The following is a 15,568-nucleotide window of genomic DNA, read 5'->3' as shown; positions in this document are numbered from 1 at the left end:
ACGACAAAAACCCATTCTAAACCCTCGCGCTCTGTATTCGATCATATGAGCCTATTTTCCGAGGCCCAATCAAGGCCCATTTACAATGTTTTTAAATCATAATATTTTTTTATAAATATATGAATTATTTCAATGTAAAAAAAAATGTAGTGATAAAGTAATTCTGTTTTTTTTATATTTGTCTTTTTTTATTTAATTTATATAATTTTATATTTTTATATGGTATTAAAGCGGTCTGATCTATTCTATATCCTTTTTATTTATCAATATCTTCTTTTTTGAATTTTAGATGTTTATATATCTAAATCGTTTAAAAGAGAATAAAAATCTAAAATCAAACGAGGTGATATGATAAAAAAAAAAGAACAAACCTAAAAATTCTAAAATTAATTGATGTGATATGACAAAAAGAGTTAAAGGTATAATTTCAAAATCAAAATAAGTGATTTGAAAATGAATAATACTCTTTAAAACAACTAAATTTGGTGTTTATGTATTTTTCTAAAGACAATGAAAATATCTATTGATTTTTATCGCATTATTTTTTTAAGATTGATTTTTGCATTCTTTCAAAGGTAATCTTGAAGAAAATATTGAAATAGAAAATTGAATATGTGATTAGAGAAAAATATAGATTTAGAGATATTATTTTCAATAATAATGAACACAATACTTAAATATTGTGTATCATCAGTAAATAAAATAATTTCGTTCCTTTTCATATTTGTCTTTTTTTCTTATTTAATTTTTACAATTTTATATTTGTACAATATATACCTCATATTAATTAAATTGTAGATCTTTGTGAAAACAAAAATAAATAAATTTTATCTATAGATCTAGGGAAGAAAATCTTAACAAACAATTTTTAGATGTCAGATTATATAGAAAGAGAAATCAATTTAAAAAAAAAATCAAATTAAAAAGATTGTGATAGAATTTTTAAATTTTACTTTTAAATTATAAAAAAATAAACTATTAAAATGGTAATACTGTTAACCAATATTACTATTCTCTAATTATATTTTGAATTTTTTAATAATAAATAAATTCTATAAAAAATAAAATTGTCAAACATACAATTTAAAAAAATATGGAAACTTTTTAAGGTGGGCCATGTACAATCTCTCCAATAGCTCTTGAGAGATGATATGTTACGTATCATTTGTTTTATTTTTTCTTATAATTCATCAACTCATTAAAATTTTGACCCAATTATATATCTCCCAAAAAAGTTCATATGAATATTCTTTTCTAAATAGAGATTTCAAACTGTATTGAAAAGAAGTTCATTAAAACTGTATTGAAAGTATATTAAAAAGGTAAAAAAGGCGTGTATTAGTTTTTTTAAATAAAATTGTAACCACTAATCGATCAAAATTACTTATAAATACGTCGAAATTAATAAATGCATGAGCCAAAATCCAAAGCAACACTCAATTTTCCTGTTCTTTTCATTTATTAATTGAATTCACATAAACAATAAAAAAAATATATAAAAAACGTGGATGGGTGCAACACGCTTCCTCATTTCTGATTTTTTCTATTTTTTTTTTCCCATTCGAATGATTCTTGTTATTTCAAATGAAATATAATATTTCTGATCATATATATATATATATGAATTTATTTATAAAAAACAATTTCATTCTACTCCATAATCACTGGTGACGTGTCAATAGTCCACAAGCCGAGCAAAGTGGCACGCGACGTAAGTGGAAACGACAAAACACGAAAAGCGAAAGACACGTGTCGTCCTTACGGGTCCCAATCCCAACGCACCACAGCTCACGTGTTCTCCACGCGCCTCCTTCCCTTCTCTTTCCTCTCCCACCACCGCACGGCACACGCCTCTCCGTTTCTTTTTCTCCATGCTCGCTTCTCTTCCTCGTCAAAATCTCGATCCCTTTGAAACTCTTCATCGTTTTACCGTCTTAGACATTCCTTTTTTGCCGGAAATCTCACCGGAGAGGTAGATCTCTTTAATCTGCTGTTCTTGTTCTCCGGAGTCGCTTTCGGTGTTTTCTGGTGTTTTTTTTGTTTGTGTGTGTAGAATTTAAGTGAATTTTGCCGAGAAAATGGTGGAAACTGCAATAGAGAAAAGTGTATCTATTGAATCTATTTATACGAGGAATTACTTTTTTAGAGTCTGAACCATAATAGGTTTTGGAACAGATTTATGGTGGCTTTGTATTTGTTTTCATCGATCATCCATTTGGAGGATTGGAATTTGTGGGTGATATCGCTATTAGGGATGGAACAGTTTATATGGTTCATTCGGATCCGGAAAAGGGCTCTGGAAAGAGGTTTGAATCTTTTTCCATTTCCGTTTATGTGGTTGGGTTCTTGAAATTCCAGGTGATTCTGGTGGAGAATCTCGGTCTTACCGGGTGAAAATGGGATCGAAAACCGCTTCTGTCTTGGCTGATCAAGTGAATTCCAGCGTGGGCTCCCCTAACAACAGGTTAGCTTGAATCTCATTGATTTTCAGCGAGGCATTTCGGTGGATTTGATTGTTAGTGATCCAACACTGAGCTCCTCGGGGTGCTTTCTCGTGTTTGTTTTGGGACATGATCACCTGTTCCGTAAGAACGGTATGCGACTGTACTGTTCATTGTCTTGATGCAGGTCTACAAAAGGTAAAGCTCCCAGAAGCACAAACAAGGCCGCCCGGGAGAAGCTTAAACGCGAGCATCTGAATGAGCTCTTTCTCGAACTAGCCAACGCCCTCGGTAGATTTATGATCTCTCAATCTCTTGTTCCTATTTCTCTAAGGCTCTTCCCACATACTTTATATCAAAGCATAAGCAAATGTGTGAATCATTATAGATAATTGATGGTCACCTTGGTTGTCAGCCTGGAAAATGGTGGATAATGGAATTCGTCATAGCATCTATCCTGTTTGGTTTCCACGGAATAGCCGTTTGTGGGTCATTAACAATGCTTAATGTTGTAGAGAGGCGTACATTGGTGACATAGTAAATTGGAATTAATGTTTCTTTCATGTTAAGGTTGATGCTGTAGCAATGCCTCAAACTAGAGTGGATTTGCCACGAGTCAGGTTGTTTCGGATATGGTGTTTTACTTATTTGAACTCACCTTATAGCATTTCTTCCTTCAGAACTCGATCAGCCGAACAGTGGGAAAGCCTCTGTTCTGTCTGAGGCGACACGGTTCTTGAAGGATCTGTTTGGTCAGATCGAGTGCCTCAGGAAGGAGAACGCTTGTCTTTTGTCTGAATCTCACTATGTAAGCCTCTCTTTCTTGAAACATCGTGCTCCTACATGTCCACCTCCAACACAAATTCTACTAGTTTAACTGCCATCAGTTGCTTGTAAAGGTTCAGACTATTTTTATCAGAAACTGAGGTTCTTTTTTTTATAAAAAAAGCTCACTTTTACTTTTTCCCATTTCTTTGCAAAAAAAATATGAATGTGTGTGATTGTGTTGTAGGTAACTGCGGAGAAGAATGAGCTAAAGGAAGAAACTTCGGCACTCGAGACCCAAATCTCGGAACTGCAAACCGGGATAGAAGCGAGGGCAAACCAATCGAAACCGGACATAAACGCTTCTTCACCGCCCGAGAACCAACACCGGCATACTGAACTTGCATCCCGTTTTCCAGGACTACCCGCTTTCCGAGGCGGCTACTTAGTAGAGCAACAGCCTTCTGCTCCCACCACCACCGTTCTTGTCCTCCCCGTCCAACCCGATCTCCAAACATATAACATTGCAGATACAACACAAACGGTCGTGAAACAGAGTTCGAACGTGAGGAAGCCGCACCCGAGGTATCCAAGTGTGGCCGACTCGTGGCAGTCTCGGTTGCTAGCAGACAGATCAGATGAGGGCGAGTGAAGAAGCTCTGGTCGGTGGTAACAGCAGCAACGGGAAGTGAACTTGTGAAAATGTGGTCGGGAGAAAGGTGTCGTAGCTGTCTGTCTTTTGTCATTACTGTTGCGTGCGTGTCGATGAAGAGAAAGAGTGAACTCAAATTTGGAGTGTTATTCTCCGTTATCCATGAAATGAAGAATCGACTTCTTTATTATATTCTCTAATAATCGTGTTGTATACGAAAATTTTAGGTCATCCGAATTTTTGTATTGGAGTATCTGGTGTTTTTTTTTTTTGGGCATTATAAAAAATAACTTTACTTTGCTATTTTTAATTCAAGATTACCTTTATGATCAATGTGGTCGAAATATAGTGTGGTCACATATTGATCTCATTGTTCATAACGTTAAATTTATGTTGTTTTAATCAAATGATTAGTAAGATATATAAGGTATGAACATAATGAATTAGTGTGATCACCATAAATTTAACATTATAATAGATAAAATCAAAATGTGACCATACTATATTTCGTTCACATTGGTCATATGGTTATAAGGGTAGGTCTTGAAGTAAACATAGTAAAGTAAAGTTATTTTTGATATAATGCCATTATTTTGTGTGTATATATACATTTCAGATATCTGAATTTTTGGATATACCAAAAAGTATTCAGATATATTAATATTCGAATTAGAGCCAGTGAAAAACTTCTTTGTCAAGTAGAAGTAGAATGAAAGAAAATGCTGAAAGAGAGAGTTTTAAATTTTTTTTGGTAATGGCAAAATTGTAATTTTAAGAGATTTTTATGGAACTTTGTCGAACACTACTCTTGAATAATGGAGAAACATGATCTCGATCTTGCTTATATTGGGGGTAAAGCTATGATGTTCTTGATTCTGGTTTATGGTATATGATGATGATGATGATGATGATGATGATGATAGAGGGTTTATATGTTACAATATTCTGTAATAATTACATTTAGTTCCATTTGTTTTCATATGTTTTTAGTTTTACCGCTTTAGTTCTGATTGGTTCAACGACCACCCCGAGATGTAAAGTACTTTTCATGCCTTTTTTATTTATTTATTATATATGCTCTTTGTTTTGTCCGAAATGAAAACCCTTTTATACAAAATTCTCTAATCTGATTCTTGTCCTATTTTATACGAAATTCTTATAATCCGATCATTATAAGATGTTTTTTAAAAAATTATTTATGTAATATGACACGAATAATCACATTAATGATTTGTTTAAGTCGATCCAAAAAATTATGAAATGTGACCTAATTTCTTTGTGATAAGAAGAAGAACAATTTGGCATTACCCATTTTGGGTTTTTGTCGTTACGCGTTATGTGATTTACACAACATTATCACAAAAATAAAAATCACATCTTTTCCTATTTTTATTGTTTCCTAATTTTCTCTTTATTCCTCCTTTGCTTCTTGTTCATCATACATCTGCAGATTCTCTTTCCTTGCCTCTCTCCTTTTGGTCTTCTCCACTCGTAGTCTCGTCTCTTTATCTAACGCAGATATACCAAGTGTTGTCATCGATTCTCGTCTTGATTGCATCCTTTACGACCTCTGGTCAGTCAAGTTTCGATTTTGATCGCTGCCTTTTTCCTTTCTCCATGTTGGAATTCGGTCCAGATTCGGATCGATCTCGTTTATGTATATGCATCTCGTTATCGGATTGTATCTTCTACTTCTCGTATATGATCTTTTGAGTTTGATCTTATTGCCCATTGTTTGAATCCAGATTGATAGTGGTGTTTATATCCTCGTTTTTCTGATCCTGAATAAAGATTTGAACGAACTCGTACAACGTTTATTGTCCGAATCATGGAGACTGATCCCACTTTTTCCCTGACCGGACATGAACAACTTTGATTTGATCTAATCTCTTTAGTTCTGTTTTCTTGTTTCCCAACTGTATTTTGATTCATGCTTCTTGTTAAATATGAATTTGGTAGATGTAGAAATATGAATTTTGATTCCTGCTTCTTGTGGTTTGGGGGGCTTGAAGAAAGTCGAAATGTTTATGGAAAATATTGAAGACAAAGATATCAGATGTGTATGTCTGTCTCATCATGTGTTGAAATAAGTCATCCAGATTTGTGGGTGATGATTCTTTGTGAATTTTGTGAGATTGTTATACAAAGAAAGAGTTATTTTTTTTGGAGCTTTTGATTGATTCATCAAAGATATGAAAATGGTTGGCTAAAGTTCTTGTATTACTTAATTTATTTAGGTCCTAGCAATGTCAACTCCTGCAAGAAAGAGACTGATGAGGGATTTCAAGAGGTTACAGCAAGACCCACCTGCCGGAATAAGTGGAGCTCCTCAAGATAACAATATAATGCTTTGGAATGCTGTGATATTTGGGTGAGTTCTTGCAACCAAATCTGGACATTATATGTTGTCCGAACTTTTTTATGTTTCTTTTTTTCAAAGTATGGTAGCATAAGCAACTTCTGGTGTCTTTTGTCTGATTTCTTTTGCAGTCCTGATGATACTCCATGGGATGGAGGTGAGCTATCTTTTTACCTATTGCTTTTCTTCTTCATATTCTCATTCTCATCTCATCACATTCCATGTAATATGATGCCGTCTTCTTTTCAACACCGAGCTTAATCAAGTGCACAAAATTTGCTTCCCATCGATCTATAGAGCGTATGGTTCTGATGAATTGGCTGTAGTAGTTGATTGTCATATGAAGAGAGGTTTTTGAGTGATAATGTGTGTTAGTGGTTTCCATGTTTGTAATAACTGATAACTAATGAGAGTTTGGATCCACTTTCAACTTTGGTTTGGTGTTTACCTCTAATCATTTGGCCGACGATCTCTGATTTAGAGCCCTTTTCCGTCTCGTGCTTCCTCAGGGTGGATTAACAGAAATAAAGAGATTTGGATTTTTTCATTTGTTTCCTTGTAAAGCTTTGGTGTAAGACCCTGTAGGTTTAAACTTTAAACTACCTGATGGTTTTCTTGTTCCTAAAAATTATCCATCCAAAAAAAAAGTTTCGATTTCTACTTTGTTTAACCGAGTTTAGTTTATCTGTTGGGTTCTTCAGGTACTTTCAAGTTGACTCTTCAGTTCAGTGAGGACTATCCAAATAAACCTCCAACAGTTCGGTTTGTTTCTCGGATGTTTCACCCAAACAGTAAGTTGGATTACCCGATATGGACTAAGAAGTGTTTAGACATCATATCTGTTTTTTCTTCTTCTCTCTCTCTCTCAACTCAAAGTTTTGAACTTTGATCAGTTTATGCTGATGGAAGCATTTGCCTTGATATTCTTCAAAACCAATGGAGCCCCATATACGACGTGGCTGCGATACTCACATCCATCCAGGTTTGGATTCTGAATTCACAGATGCATATTCCATATTGTACTTGCGAGTTAACACGGTCTAAATTTCTAACCGAAACCCAACTCATGTTTTGTCTCTTTTACAGTCTTTGCTTTGTGACCCCAACCCGAACTCCCCAGCAAACTCAGAAGCAGCACGGTTGTTCAGCGAGAATAAACGGGAATATAACCGAAAAGTGAGGGAGGTTGTGGAGCAGAGCTGGACGGCAGACTGACGACGACAAACATGTCTATGCCTATATGAGACGATACCCTCCTCCTCGTTGTTCTGTCCTCTCAATCAGGTAATGTTATGTTATGATGTGTAAAATGGATCTCCATGAATTGTTTGCTGGGGTAAATAATGATTCTGATATAAACAAGATTTGGTTTATAGATGTAATGTGCTTGACTGGTATGTTGGATCAAATACATTTCAGAAAATTTCTTGTGTGATAAATAATTTTTTTGTCCTATCTGGTTTGACATTGAATTGGTTGTTTAGTTAACCTAATTGGACTTGATACAAAAACTTTCAATTTTAGACTTTTGTATATTTAAACTGAAGAAGGAACATTCAGTAGCATACACACAAACCATTTTTGGATATAACCAGACATAAAACATTGTATGTCACCTATGCACCCTTTAAGGTTAATCCAGACCAAAGACAAATTAGATAGTAAAGAGATGTTCTTCCTTCAATCTGCATGCGCAAACCTCATTTTCAGGACAACCATAGGGACCCTAGTGAGTTGCTTAGGTTGAATGTTATATTCTTCTACTCACAGAGTTTTCTTTGTTCTCCTCTTTTGTATTCCTTTTCTCTGGCAATTCACCTTCATCTACAGGAACACACATACAAACAAACACTGTTAAACATTGAACTGCAATGTCTGTTTTACTCGACTTTGTCATTAACACAAGTTCTGTAATGATGAGAAGCCAATGCAGTGGCAGAATGCGATTTTTTACCTTCTCGTTTACAGACAGGTTTCTTTGTGGAATTCTTTCTCTCGCTCTTCTCTTCTTGATTTCTCCTGGTCCCGGGATTGGCAATCCTCTCGGCCTTCTTCTGAGACCTATCCACTCGGGTTTCGGGTTGTCTTGGACCCCATCATCAGATGAATTTGCAGAGCAAGTGTTGGCCAAAAACGTTCTCTTCCTCGCTGATTTGTTGTCCTTCCTATTGTCGGTTTGGCATCTGAAGATTGATCAGCCTTGTCTGGGACCCCATCATCAGATGAACGAGCAAATTCGTCTAGCTCTTGAACCTCTGAAACATCCACTTTATTCACCTTAATGGCATTTTTAGCGGAATTTGGCTTGGCTATTCCTGTGATGGTTGAACTTCGAGAAGATTCATCTTTCGGGACGTCAAGTATCATCATGCTCAGGTTGTCACTTGTGGAAGATGAAATCTGGACATCATTGTTTACAGTGACAGTGGTCTCTTCAGTTACAACAGAACATGTCTCTGGAATCTTCAGCTGCTCGAAATATATCAACACAGAGATGTGAGAACACAATCAAAGTTTACATCAATCAAGGGAACATTTTGGAAGATAACGAGCAGGAAATTGATTTATAATTTGTACCTCGCAGCCTGCTTGGTGGGCAAGTTTAAAGAAGCCGAGAGAAAGCACACGCTTTCCCACGGATTCGGAGAGTTTGATCTGCGGCAACCAGTAAGTAGCTGAAGACAAAGCTTCCACCTTTTTCGGATTTCCTGACCTCAGCACACTTGAAACGGGCATTCTAGTAATGCCCTGAGCATTGCTCGACCGTTTTGCCTCTGCCTTCTAAAATGGGAGCGAGGTTGCTTAGTGATTTTCTAGCGGAATTGGCTTCAGCCTTTACAGGTATCGAGACTCTTCGAGTGGGCTTGGCAGATTCATCATCCTTGGCGGAAAGATCGAGAGCTGTCATGCTCTGGCCAACACCTGATGCGGCCCGTCCCCGTCCCCTGGGAATCAATAAGAAATGAGACAACATATAGCAAGAAGAAGCATATGCATGTTACTATGCCTAACTCTATTGAATTCTAGGACTCTGACACAAACTGAACACATCGTATCTTGTAAACTTCAAGACACGATTCAGGCAATTGACCAGATTACAGAGAAGTTCAGATAACGCGCCGTTAAAGCATGGGACCGGTCGTTTTTAATGGCTGAGATGGGCCCACATAAAATCTGTTATTAACTTATCTGCCCATGGGCTTTATTGGACCCATAAATCAATATTAATAAATTTACGGGGCTGTTGGACTCGACCAACTTCCCGGAGGCGGCTACCACATCCACGGCGTCACCGGAGAATCTAGGAATCTCCGGCGAACGGTGATGGTGCCGAAGATGATTCCTATCGGAGAATGTAGCTGTAGATTAATACTTTCAATGATATGATGAGTTGGACAAAAGAAAAAAAAAACGCAGTTAAACGGTGTCGTTTTATTTGTCACTTGTATGGAACCGGAATAACCGAATTAAACCGGACCAAAGACTTGGTTTTTCAAAATATCCCGGTTTGCGTCTTCACACTAATTGGCTCTGGGTTGATATCGTATTAAACTCGAAATTAGCTCGATTCAAAATCATTAATCATTTAGCCAAAAGACAAATAGAATAAGAAAATCGCATTTCAATTTCGTGTTTCAATAACTATAAAGCATTTCTCGGACAGATTTACTCTTAAAGTGATAAATCTTTTGTCCCCTTTTCTCCATATCCTTTATTAAAATATTAAAGCAAAAAAACAACAGCTTAGTGCTCTCCATGTTCTTTAAAAAAAAAATTGATCTTTTAATCTGTGATATCGTTTAAATTTAAGAGATTTGAAATGATATTAAAATTTACTATAATTTTTAAATCTAGACTTATAAGTTTAAAATTATTTATTAAATGTATATTAAATTTTGATTCTATTTGAGACGTTTTTATTTAAAAATTTTGCTTTTGTTTTATATACTGATTAATTAACTAAAAATCGTATATATTGTAATTAATTCTTAGGTTATAGTTAATATAAGCATAATTCTTAGGTTATATTTATTTATTAAGTTTGTTACGTGTAAACCGAAATACCAATAGGAATGATGTCATGTCAGCTGCGTAAAACGCTCCGTTTAAGTGTCATCAGCTGCTGATGATACATGCATAACTCGGTCTCTTTCGTTGACTTTGTCAATGGAGGGTTTTACTCGTTCCATTATTTTTAAAATAAAAAGGCAAATAGCAATTAATTTATTTTTCGTCAAATAAATCTTTTTTTTTTTAACAAATCTTCAGAGAAGAATCATTGGTGGTCTCGTGATATTTAAATTAGAAGTCGTTACCCCACTAGACAGACATGCATTGCACCCATTAAGTTGTTTTACAGTTCCAATTATTTAAACATGTAATTTGTAGTAATAACACAGATAATCGTTATACCATTTATGAAATTTATCATATGGTCTTAATTTAATCTAGAAAAACGACGATATTTATCTATTTTTATCATATATCTATGTATATGAGTAATAAGTAGAACAAAGAGAAATTATTTCAAAAGAAAAAACTCACCGAGCTATCAAGACTCGATCAACGACGTAAAATTCATCCGATTAACGCCAGAGTTGAGGTCAAAACTCATATAACCTTCTTCTTCTTTTTCCTGGTCCCAAAATCCCGATTCAGTTTCACCATAATCCCAATTTTCTCCAGAGTTTTGGGGTTTGATTTTGTTTCTCTGTTTAGGGTTTTGGTGATTCTGTAATGGGTGGTACTGGAAGACACGGATTGCACTTCTTCCACCAACGCTCCGCCTCCGCCAATGCCTCGACTATGCCGGAGCACCACCGCGTCGGCGACGAAACTCCGCCGGAATTTCTATGCCCCATCACCGGGTTCTTGATGTCGGATCCAGTTGTCGTCGCCTCCGGTCAAACCTTCGAGCGTATCTCCGTTCAGGTCAGTCGGAACCTCGGGTTCGTACCGCAACTCCTCGACGGGACCCTGCCCGATTTCTCCAATGTTATACCCAACCTCGCCATGAAATCCACCATACTCAAATGGTGCGACAAGACACAGAAGGAGCACCCACGCCCACCGGATTACGCGTACGTGGAAGGCGTGATTCGTGCTCGGATGGATTCCGGTTCGGGTGCTCGGGTCTCGCAGCCGGAGATTTTGCCGCCAGTGGCTGAGAACACGCCGTCGGATTATGATGCTGTGATGGAGGCGATCCGAGCTCGGTCCAGGAATTCCATGTCGTCGAGCACTTCCCTTGGGTCGGTGACCGTTGGTCACCCGTCCCGACCGGTGAGTCATTCCATGTATTCTACTTCTTCGTCGTCCGATGTGTTTCCCAGAGCTGAGAGTCCATTCCGAAACCCTAGTTCCTTCTCTTCCTCTGATCACTCATATTCGGCGCCGATGTCGCCAGAAGAAGAAGAGATCTGCAACAAACTGAGAAGCACTGACATATTTGACCACGAACAAGGACTGATTCTGCTCAGGAAGATGACGAGGTCCGGCGACGACGCTAGGGTTTCGCTCTGCACAGACAGGATCCTCTCCTTCCTCCGGTCGCTGATCGTTTCCCGGTACAACCTCGTGCAGACGAACGCCGCCGCGTCGCTGGTCAACCTCTCCCTGGAGAAGCCGAACAAGGTGAAAATCGTGCGGTCAGGTTTCGTCCCTCTCCTCATCGATGTCCTGAAATCAGGTACACCGGAGGCGCAAGAGCACGCCGCCGGTGCATTGTTCAGCTTGGCGTTGGAGGACGAGAACAAGATGGTGATCGGAGTTCTCGGCGCGGTGGAGCCTCTCCTCCACGCGCTCCGATCTGCAGAGAGTGACCGTGCCCGCCAAGACTCGGCGCTCGCGCTCTACCACCTCTCGCTGATCCCGAGCAACCGAACAAGGCTAGTCCGGTTAAGCGCCGTGGCGACGCTACTCTCCATGGTCAGATCCGGCGAGTCGGCGAGCCGGATACTCCTCGTGCTCTGCAACCTCGCCGGTTGTCCTGATGGGAAAGGCGCGATGTTGGACGGGAACGCCGTCGCGATCCTCACTGGAAAACTCCAGGAAGGAGGCGCGTGGGAGACGGATCCAGTGGCGCGTGAGAACTGTATAGCGGTTCTGCTGACGCTGAGCCAGGGGAATCTGAGGTTCAGGGGGCTGGCGAAGGAGGCGGGTTTGGAGGAGGTGTTGAGTAAGATGGAGTTGAGAGGGAGTGGAAAGCTGAAGGAGAGGGCGGCGAAGATCCTGGAGACGATGAAAGGCGGAGGAGAAGGAGACTTCGGCGGGGGAGCACAGGCGCGTGAGTGGAACCGCATGCTCGAAGCGAGTGGACTCAGTCGAAGTCAGTTCCAGGCGCAAACCTCTCAGTTTTAAGTTCAACTCTGATTTTTTTTTCTTTTTTGTGTTTTTACTCGTGCTTTTTTTCCCACTTTTTTTTTTTGTAAAAAAAAGTTGTAATTACGCATCGGGAGTGAATTTGTAATATCTGAAAATTTCAATTATTTGTAAACAACGATCTTGTGAATTTATTTCCAATTTTACATTTTTTTGTCACATACAAAATAAATTATAAAAAAAAAGACGAATTTCTACGTACGAAAGTGTAATATGTTGCATGAAGTATCCAAGAGTTCATAGTCGAATGGTGTAGTTGGTTGAAAGAGAGTGAATACATCTGTTCCATGTCCAATGTTCGAAATTTAATTATAATACAAAAAATGTCTCCAATGTTGCATGAAATACTATCTTCAGCCATCCCACGTGAGGGGGCTTTGGTTTCTTTCCATGAAACATTTGTACACGAAGTTATGAGATCCAAATCTTTAATTGATGATATAATTCCACGTGCTTTACATACTTAGGGCTTATTGTTTGAAAATTGCATAACCTCGATGAAGTATATTTGTCTATTAACCCCATATTCCATTTGCCTTTCGTGAATGTGCTATTTTCTGGCAGTGAATTTCATACTTCATATGTGTAATAAATTCAAAATCGTATATTTCATACCTGGTCTTAGTTTTTTTATACATTTTTATATGGAATATTAGATCATTGAATCGGACCATTTATATCCTTATTTATTATCATTCTTAAAATAGTGTTACAGCGTTTTAGATAAAATGTTTTAAAATTTGATACATGAAATTGTAATCTTCCGACTTGAAACTCTCTTTTGTTGACCATTAGGGTTCATGGATTTCATGGGTTTGGGAAGATTTGATTATGAATAGTTCAATTCGGTTTATTCGGTTATATTAATTCGGATTTAGGATTTAATTATTTCGGGTTTTGAATCAAACGTATTTTAGTTTTAATCGATTCAGTTCGGTTAAAATCCGGTATGATATCTAGTAATTAAATAATAACTAAATAAAAATTCGGTTCGGTTTGGTTATAACAATAAATGAAACAAATTTTAAACTATTATCGGAAAAAAAATATTAAAGATGTTATTTTAATCATATACTATAGTTATAAAACTATATAAACAATCTCATTATAAAAATGTATTAATGGATGATCAGTTTAAGTGAATTCAGATTGATTTACTAAGTTACAGTTAGTTCTGGTTCAGGTATTTTGAGTTTTAAAAATTAATAAACCAAATGATTATTTAATTTCAATTAATTCAGCTCATTAGGGTATAAATTGGTTAGATTTTGAAATAATGGAACCGATTATCCCTACTTGTATCATTGAAATCCGACCCACAAAATATTCAGATAGTAAAGATGCCGAATATTTGGTGTGAGATACTGTTTAAATTTGGATTTTTATGTTAAAAAATATATAATTGAAAATATTACAAAATATTATTTATTAAATCCTTATTTAATAACGATTTTCAGATTTTTTTTTTTATAATCGGTGTTTGTTCTCCATTTATTCATATGTATTTGAATATTTAGCATGTTTATAAAATATCCAAAATTTAAATATCATCCAAATTAAATTAAAAAACACTAAAATTCAAACCATTCAGACTAGAATCAGATTATCCAATGAGAAACTCGACTTGTCTCCACTCTCCAGAAACAAATAATAATTCTGTGCGCGCACGAGCGTGAAAAAAATATTTTAGGAAAAAATAACCAAAAAGGTAAATTTACCCGCAAAATTCGCAAAAAAAATATTTTCTGTTATTTTTTACATTTTAATTTTACCAGTTGTTGGTCGGTCACAATGATGCAAATCTATTTCTCATAATTTCTCCTCACCAAGTTTGCATATATTAAATAAATAAAAATAATAAAAGAAATATTTCAACAACCGTGGGCAATCCGACTATAAAATAAAGTGACGTTTGCTTAATTTGCACATATTCATGCGCTGAAGCTATCCATCCATTCACAAGGTTTATATATATATATATATATATATATATATTTGCCACATTAATTGTCTCACTTCCATCTTTCCATTTGTCGGTCATACGTAACCACAAAATTCCTTCCATTTATAAAAATTCAAAACATATATTTTTTTTAAAGGAAAATCATTTTTATTCACTCTTCTCTCCAATTATTTATCTATGAAATTTCATTTTTTATATCAAATCCCGTATGTCGGTCACTAATTCCAACAACCAAATCTTCGTATCAATTACCACACAAAAGTTGATTGAAATGTAAATTTATTTGGAAGAAAAATATAAAGTACCAAAGTGAAAAATACAGGAAAAAAAAAAGAAAAAGATTCCGTCCCGTCAATCGCACTCCGACTTCTGGAAACGGTGCCGTATCAATGTCCGCTTGGGTTGGGTATGCTTCACCTCGAAAACGGCACCGTTTTAAGTCATCACCCACCTCTCATCTCGCGGTATAAATACTGACCACCGGCATTGGTAACTGCCTCCACCGCCGACCTCCGTCGCACTTATTTACACAAATGCCACCGCCTCTTCCCATTCCTCCTGCTCCTCCGCCGTTTCCGCTGCGTCACTGATCCGCAACCTTCGCTGGATAATTCTAAGCTGTTTGAAAATGGCCAAGAACATGAAGCAGAAAATCTCTGTGTTGTTATCCAAGCTTGCCGACAGAGACACTTTCGCAATGGCGGCGAAGGAGCTCGAGACTATTGTCAGAGGGATTGATCCCTCCGCCGGAAACCTCCAGCCGTTTATCTCCGTCATACTTTCCACCGATGCCGGAGATAAACCGGCGGTGAGGAAGCATTGTGTCCACTTGCTCACCGTTTTGTCGCTCTCTCTCCCTCCGAACTCTCTCTCTCCTTTTCTCTCTAGGATACTCACGCGCCTCACGCGCCGCTTGCGTGATCCGGATTCTTCCATCCGCTCAACTTGCGTCGGGGCCGTGTCGGTGCTCTCCTCCCGGACGACGAAGCCGCCGGTTGCATCGGCGT

At 37.4% G+C, this 15,568-nt stretch overlaps 4 protein-coding genes across 5 annotated transcripts in view; all 4 read left to right on the top strand.

Moving 5' to 3' along the window:
- Positions 1 to 1,880: 1,880 nt before the first annotated feature.
- On the top strand, positions 1,881 to 4,048 carry LOC104818253 (transcription factor bHLH47). 2 transcript variants are annotated; one of them, XM_010547752.1, is made up of 5 exons: positions 1,881 to 1,972; positions 2,359 to 2,464; positions 2,629 to 2,732; positions 3,122 to 3,249; positions 3,454 to 4,048. In XM_010547752.1, the coding sequence occupies exons 2-5, from the start codon at positions 2,397 to 2,399 to the stop codon at positions 3,856 to 3,858; spliced, it is 705 nt and encodes a 234-aa protein (XP_010546054.1). In that variant the 5' UTR covers positions 1,881 to 1,972; positions 2,359 to 2,396; the 3' UTR covers positions 3,859 to 4,048. The 2 variants fall into 2 exon arrangements, with proteins under 2 accessions (XP_010546054.1, XP_019058614.1); XM_019203069.1 differs by lacking the exon at positions 1,881 to 1,972 and having other exon boundaries at positions 2,306 to 2,464.
- Positions 4,049 to 5,247: 1,199 nt separating this feature from the next.
- LOC104818252 (ubiquitin-conjugating enzyme E2 2-like) lies at positions 5,248 to 7,672 on the top strand. Its single transcript, XM_010547751.1, has 6 exons — positions 5,248 to 5,431; positions 6,096 to 6,229; positions 6,349 to 6,374; positions 6,919 to 7,008; positions 7,111 to 7,199; positions 7,304 to 7,672. The coding sequence occupies exons 2-6, from the start codon at positions 6,105 to 6,107 to the stop codon at positions 7,430 to 7,432; spliced, it is 459 nt and encodes a 152-aa protein (XP_010546053.1). The 5' UTR covers positions 5,248 to 5,431; positions 6,096 to 6,104; the 3' UTR covers positions 7,433 to 7,672.
- Positions 7,673 to 10,603: 2,931 nt separating this feature from the next.
- On the top strand, positions 10,604 to 12,720 carry LOC104818251 (U-box domain-containing protein 41-like). Its single transcript, XM_010547750.2, has one exon. It carries the CDS (start codon positions 10,955 to 10,957, stop codon positions 12,575 to 12,577), a length of 1,623 nt encoding a protein of 540 aa, XP_010546052.1. The 5' UTR covers positions 10,604 to 10,954; the 3' UTR covers positions 12,578 to 12,720.
- Positions 12,721 to 15,189: 2,469 nt separating this feature from the next.
- The window catches only part of LOC104818505 (microtubule-associated protein TORTIFOLIA1-like), a 3,081-nt gene continuing 2,702 nt past the window's right edge, over positions 15,190 to 15,568 (top strand). The window contains exon 1 of the mRNA XM_019203060.1: positions 15,190 to 15,369. Coding sequence (XP_019058605.1) covers positions 15,190 to 15,369 — 180 coding nt within the window. The remainder of the gene's footprint in view (positions 15,370 to 15,568) is intronic.

Source organism: Tarenaya hassleriana, unplaced genomic scaffold (genome assembly GCF_000463585.1).
Source record: "Tarenaya hassleriana unplaced genomic scaffold, ASM46358v1 Cleome29, whole genome shotgun sequence".
NCBI classification, from domain to species: domain Eukaryota; kingdom Viridiplantae; phylum Streptophyta; class Magnoliopsida; order Brassicales; family Cleomaceae; genus Tarenaya; species Tarenaya hassleriana.
Note: the sequence above shows the minus strand (reverse complement) of the source record. Positions and strands in the feature narration are given on the sequence as shown.

Bases quoted from the DNA above. Each gene is read 5' to 3' on its own strand.
- LOC104818251 (XM_010547750.2), top strand. From the start codon at position 10,955: ATGGGTGGTACTGGAAGACACGGATTGCACTTCTTCCACCAACGCTCC.
- LOC104818252 (XM_010547751.1), top strand. From the start codon at position 6,105: ATGTCAACTCCTGCAAGAAAGAGACTGATGAGGGATTTCAAGAGGTTA. The intron at 6,230-6,348 runs GTGAGTTCTTGC...TTTCTTTTGCAG, and splicing joins TGGAATGCTGTGATATTTGG to TCCTGATGATACTCCATGGG. The intron at 7,200-7,303 runs GTTTGGATTCTG...TCTCTTTTACAG, and splicing joins CGATACTCACATCCATCCAG to TCTTTGCTTTGTGACCCCAA.
- LOC104818253 (XM_010547752.1), top strand. From the start codon at position 2,397: ATGGGATCGAAAACCGCTTCTGTCTTGGCTGATCAAGTGAATTCCAGC. The intron at 2,465-2,628 runs GTTAGCTTGAAT...GTCTTGATGCAG, and splicing joins GTGGGCTCCCCTAACAACAG to GTCTACAAAAGGTAAAGCTC. The intron at 2,733-3,121 runs GTAGATTTATGA...TTCTTCCTTCAG, and splicing joins CGAACTAGCCAACGCCCTCG to AACTCGATCAGCCGAACAGT.